Source organism: Sinocyclocheilus rhinocerous, unplaced genomic scaffold, assembly GCF_001515625.1.
Source record: "Sinocyclocheilus rhinocerous isolate Xijiao unplaced genomic scaffold, SAMN03320098_v1.1 scaffold790, whole genome shotgun sequence".
In the NCBI taxonomy this organism is placed as follows: Eukaryota; Metazoa; Chordata; class Actinopteri; order Cypriniformes; family Cyprinidae; genus Sinocyclocheilus; species Sinocyclocheilus rhinocerous.
The window spans coordinates 575,836-582,051 of NW_015666971.1; the positions used below are offsets into that span (position 1 = coordinate 575,836).

Consider the following 6,216-nt stretch of genomic DNA (forward strand, 5'->3'; position numbering starts at 1 on the left):
TTGACTTTTGAATATAAAACTTTGCTAAGATAATTAACAGATTAATAATGTAAATATGTTTATCAGAAAAAGATGGGTTTTGATAACAAAGTAAAATATCATGAGGTTCTAAATTAAGAGCTTTGTTAAATTTTTTTGTTATGTCTAATTGTTGTGTGGTTGTCAGGTCTGTTTATGTATAAATGTATATCACTGGCGCCCTCTACAGGTGTTTGTTTGGACCTGACGATAAACTCATTCCTAATGTTGAGTACAGACCTCAGAGATCCTACAACCGCTCAGCCATCGAAATCACATGTATGTCAAGCATTATTAGTGTATTTATCAATTGCCTGTGTCCAGTTTCCAAAAAAGTATGTGTTATAGATTATAAAGTATTTCTTCATTCTCTTAGTTGCCAGTCTGGGCATTAGCAGTGAGCTTCAGGGCAAACTCCAGGATGTGATGATCATGAGGAACCTGCTGTCCATCGGTAAAGTCCTCGGAGAAGGTGAGAACGCAGTCTGGTGTGGTGTTGTGTTGCAGCTCGTGTCAGATGTAGCTAATGACCTGATGTCTCTCTTACAGGTGAGTTTGGGTCTGTGATGGAGGGGCATCTCAAACAACCTGATGGGACGTCGGAAAAAGTTGCCGTCAAGACCATGAAATGTGAGTCCAAATTTTTGGGTTTCAAAAATGAAAGTCATTTTAGTTTCAGTTTGTAGTTATTTTATTTCAAATTAGTTGTTTTTTTATTATTTTAAAAAGTATTACATTTATTGTTGTTGTTGTTTTTGTTATTTTAAAAAATTTTCAGATTTAAGTATTTTATTTTATTTTGAAAAAAAATATTTTTTATTTTGCAATTTTTTTGTTATTTGTTTGTATGTTTTTATTTTATTATTGCATTTTTAAAATTGTATTACAATTTTAGTTATTGCCATATTTGCACCCAGATATTTTTTTAGGTTAATTTTCATTTTTTACTTATGAGAGAATCTTATTAATGTATGTAAATGACTTCATTTAAATAAATTCTTCAAAAAATTAATTCTCAGTATAACCAATTGTGAGCGTTCCCTAAAATCAAATCAACATCAAATGCAAAAGTGTCTGTAAATTATATCATAAATATTAACTGTGCATCTTCCGTGACTCCGTGGTGGGACATTTTTAATCTGGATATTGATAGAAACAGTTTTAGCATTTTGAAGTATTTTTGTTTTAGTGATTTTAGAGCTGATTTTATGGTAATATATTAGCCACATATTCAACACTTGATTCAAGTAGCATGAACTAATCTAACAGCTACCTGTATAGATCATTACAAGGGCCTGCAGAGACACTAAACGTATATTAGATGAAATATCTGTATAGCTAGATAGGCCAAGAAGAGAATATAATAAAAGATATGAAATGAATCATTGATTTCTGCCTCTTTCAGTGGATAACTTCTCCCAGAGAGAGATCGAAGAGTTTCTGAATGAAGCTGCTTGCATGAAGGATTTTCACCATCCTAACGTCATCAGACTCTTGGGTAAGAAACATGCCTGAATGCTCATTATTAACAAATAGAATAAAAACAATCTGATATTCATATGAAATGGTGTTCAAATCCATAATATGTTCAGAAAAATGATGTTAATATTTTATTATAATGTTGATTTGTTCACACAGGTGTTTGTTTAGAGGTTGTTTCAGGCCACTTTCCTAAACCGATGGTTGTTCTTCCCTTCATGAAGTATGGAGACCTGCACAGCTTCCTCCTTCGCTCCCGTCTCAGGGAAGATCCTGTGGTAAGATGGCAAAAAAAAAAAAAACTTTACTGTTTGTCTACTACATGCATGAACCAAACTGTGACGGTCTAATAGGAAGTGGTGTTGTATTTCCAGTATCTCCCTACGCAGATGCTCCTGAAGTTCATGATTGGCATCGCTCAAGGAATGGAGTATCTCAGCGGCAGAAACTTCCTCCACCGGGACCTGGCAGCACGCAACTGCATGTATGTGTCCTGAACTTACAGTCTCTTAGTCAGAGTAGCGCCATATGTGACCCTGGACCACAAAACCAGTCATAAGGGTCAATTTTTTGAAATTGAGGTTCATACACCATCTCAAAGCTGAATGAATATGCTTTTCATTGATGTATGGTTTGTTAGGATAGGACAATATTTGGCCGAGATACGACGATTTGAAAATCTGGAATCTTGAGGGTGCAAAAAAATCTAAATATTGAGAAAATCGCCTTTAAAGTTGTCCAAATGAAGTTCTTAGCAATGCATATTACTAATCAAAAATTAAGTTTTGAGATATTTACAGTAGGAAATTTATTAAATATCTTTATGGAACATGATCTTTACTTAATGGGGTCATATGATGCTTTTTTAAATATCATTATTTTGTGTATTTGGTCATTTTAGTCTTTCATTTTATTCACACTTCTGTTCAAAAGTTTGGGGTCATTAAGATGTTTTTTTTTTTTTGGTAAAGAAATTAATACTTTTATTCAGCAAGGATGCATTAAATTGATCAGAAGTGACAGTAAAGACATTATAATGTTACAAAGGATTTCTATTTCAAATAAATGCTGCTCTTTTGAACTTTCTATTCATCAAAGAATCCTGGAAAAAAAAAATGCATCATGGATTCCACAAAAAAATTGTTTTCAACATTGATAATAGTAAAAGCAGAAAATCAGCATATTAGAATGATCTCTGAAGGATCATGTGACACTGAAGACTGGAGTAATGGTGCTAAAAATTCAGCTTTGCATCACAGGAATAAATTACATTTTAAAATAGATTCAAAGAGTGAACAGTTATTTTAAATTGTAATAATATTTCACAATATTCGTGATTTTACTGTGTTTTTAATCAAATAAATGCAGCCTTGGTGAGCATAAGATAATTTTTTGAAAAACATTCAAAATGCTTGAGGGGATTTTATGTCTGTTTATTTGAACCATTGAAACCTCTGTGTTTGTTTTAAGCAATTTACATTTTATTTCATCCAGGTTGCGTGATGACATGAGCGTGTGTGTTGCTGATTTTGGCCTGTCAAAGAAAATCTACAGTGGTGACTATTACAGACAGGGCCGGATAGCCAAGATGCCTGTTAAATGGATCGCTGTGGAAAGCCTCGCTGACAGAGTCTTCACGGTGAAAAGTGATGTGGTAAGAACTGTCATCCCAGTCATCTTCATTGTTCTGTTTTATCTAAATTTATGAGATGTCTGCTGTTTTTTAGTCTCTACAACTGCTCGGTTAACTTTGTAGTTCATTCTATTTTACACAAATTACCATTCAAAATACCTTTTTTTTTTTTTTTTTTAAGTTTTTTCTGCTCACCAAGGCTGCATTTATTTGATCATAAATACAGTAAAAACAGTAATATTCTAAAATATTATTTTAATTTCAAATAACTGTTTTCTATTTGAATATAGTATAAAATGTAATTTATTCCTGTGATGTAAAGCTGAATTTTCAGCATCATTACTCCAGTCTTCAGTGTCACATGATCCTTCAGAAATCATTCTAATATACTTATTTGCTGCTTATGAAACATTTACTATTATCAATGTTGAAAATGGGTGTTGTAATAATATTTCACAATACATTTTTTACATTTTTTTTTTCCAGGATTTTTTGATGAATATAAAGTTCAAAAGAACAGCATTTATTTGAAATAGAAATCTTTTGTAACATTATAAAAGTTCTTACTGCCACTTTTGATCATTTTAATGAATCCTCTCTGAATAAAAGTGTTAAAATGATACTGACCTCATACTTTGGAACTGTAATGCAACTTTGATACAGAAAATGCCTGTTCATGTGGCACAGACTTCCTAGTTATCAGCTGTAGTCAGGGTTTTTGGCAGCTTGTTTTGCAGAAGGTCTACAACAGTTGTTGGTGTTTATTATCTCTTAATGTCATTTTTAGTGGGCGTTTGGAGTGACCATGTGGGAAATAACCACTCGAGGAATGACCCCGTACCCTGGCATACAAAACCATGAGATTTACGATTATCTTCTCGAGGGAAACCGGCTGAAACAACCAAATGACTGTCTGGATGAACTGTGAGTTCCTTTTAAAACTGTGTGTTGAAAGTGTGCATAGATATCCTGTACAAAAATGTTAATATGAAATCAAAAGTGACCGTATTTACTTATTTACTATTTACTATAGTGAACACTTCACCAGTACATTATTCTAAAGACAAGAAAAGGTTGTCTATTATGAAAATAGAATTATTTGCTTCACCAGAAACAACTTTCCTTTTTAGCTCAAGATACATTTTCTGAAAATAAGTCTTATTATGTTATGCAATTTTGCATCTCGGGTAAATTGAACTTGTTTAAAAATATTAACCCAGTAAAGCCTGATATGTGAAAGAAATATATATTTTTAAATGGAGCATTTTATTGAACATTTAGACAAAAAAAAAAAGTTTGCATATGGTGTTTTTATGTTTTGTGTCATATTTGATATATCAGGCATTTATGGCTCATATAGTGTGATAGATTGAGAATATGGAGCTCATACAACAGCTCAATTTTATTCAGACGCCCAAACTGAGCAAAAATATGCAATTTGGTGCAGATGATGATATAGGGCTAAATGATAGATTGAGAATATGGAGCTCATACTTGAGGAGGAAAAAATATTGGTGCAGATGATGATATAAGGTTAAAAAGTAAGATGAAATTCTGATGCTTGTAATATAAATCAGTGAGATCTTTATAACCGTATAGCAGATTTGCATACAGTGGGTATAGAACAGAATCACCCCCCTTTAAAATAATCACATTTTGTTGTTTTGCAATGTCCTTGCATGGCCTAGCCAGAGCCCAGACTTAAACAGTACTGAATCTGAATCTCATAGCATGTCCTGTGCTCTTGTGTTTCAGTTATGGCATCATGTTCAGCTGCTGGAGCGCTGATCCAGTGGACCGACCCGACTTCACACAGGTTAGGAAGAGGCTGGAGAATCTGGCAGGGAAGCTTCCCGCGGTTTCCAGCAGGAAGGACATCATCTACATCAACACCAGCTTCCTCGAGGAGGAAGAGGAGTTACCCGGCGAGGCGGCGGAGGGCCCTGTGCTCACACCCTCACCCTCCTGTAGTCGTCAAACCACAGACACTTCAGTAGTGACGGCGGATGTTCACAAGAGCACAGACGCAGAGGACGACCGGTACGTTGTCGTCATTTCCTCTGGGGACCATGAGGCGAGAAGCACTGTAGACATTGTAGATACGCCACTACAGAATCACAGACTCTTGGAACAGGACAGCGAAGAAACGGTCAGGCACGTGACGGCGACGCAGCAAACATCTAGTGACACCACACATTTGCTCTGATGGGAAGTTGAAATGCAGCAGAAAATTGACTTTTTGTGGTATCCAACTGAAGTATATTTTGTCAAAAAACTGAATAAATAATGATTTTATTCAGACAGGTTTCTTGAACACCCATCTGCCATTGTTGGACAAACAGTGGCAAACTCACACCATTGGTTGAGTTAAAGGAATAGTTCGCCCAAAAATGAAAATTTGTTGAAAATGTACCCACCCTCAGGCCATATAAAATCTAGATGAGTTTGTTTCTTCATCAGATTTGGAGAAATGTAGCATTGCATCACTTGCTCACTAATGGATCCTCTGCAGTGAATGACTGCCGTCAGAATGAGAGTCCAAACAGCTGATAAAAAATCACAATAATCCACAAGTAATCCACACCACTTCAGTCCAGCAGTTAATGTCTTGTAAAGAGAAAAGCTGCGTTTGTAAGAAACAAATCCATCAAGGCATATTTATTTAGATCTGTTTTAGCTTGTAAACAGTGCTTGATCTGTGCACATTTCTCTCCTGATTCAGACAAGACAATCATTTTACTGGAGAAAGCAATATTATGGATTATGAACTCATATTTTAGCCAGAAGCAATGGTTTAAAGTTAAAAACATCTTTATGGATCTGTTAATTACAGACATGCCGTTTATGAATTACTTGCATTACCTGTGGATTATTGTGATGTTTTTATCAGCTGTTTGGACTCTCATTCTGACGGCACCCATTCACTGCAGAGGATTAATTATTATGTAATAATATTTCACAATATCACTATTTTTACTGTATTTTTGGTCAAATAAAGAGACCTCTTTCAAAATCATTTAAAAATCTTACCAACTCCAAGTGTTTGAACAGTAGTGTCTGTGAATAGCTACGACAACAAATCTCTG

General features: G+C 34.7%; 1 protein-coding gene across 1 annotated transcript in view; it reads left to right on the forward strand.

Annotated features, from left to right (window-relative positions):
• LOC107733327 (tyrosine-protein kinase Mer-like) overlaps positions 1-5,533 on the forward strand; it is a 31,050-nt gene extending 25,517 nt beyond the window's left edge. Inside the window, exons 11-19 of the mRNA XM_016544900.1 lie at positions 209-297; positions 395-490; positions 568-648; positions 1,424-1,516; positions 1,657-1,775; positions 1,872-1,981; positions 2,992-3,151; positions 3,918-4,054; positions 4,886-5,533. Coding sequence (XP_016400386.1) covers positions 209-297; positions 395-490; positions 568-648; positions 1,424-1,516; positions 1,657-1,775; positions 1,872-1,981; positions 2,992-3,151; positions 3,918-4,054; positions 4,886-5,336 — 1,336 coding nt within the window. The 3' untranslated portion in view covers positions 5,337-5,533. The remainder of the gene's footprint in view (positions 1-208; positions 298-394; positions 491-567; positions 649-1,423; positions 1,517-1,656; positions 1,776-1,871; positions 1,982-2,991; positions 3,152-3,917; positions 4,055-4,885) is intronic.
• The last annotated feature ends 683 nt before the right edge of the window (positions 5,534-6,216 follow it).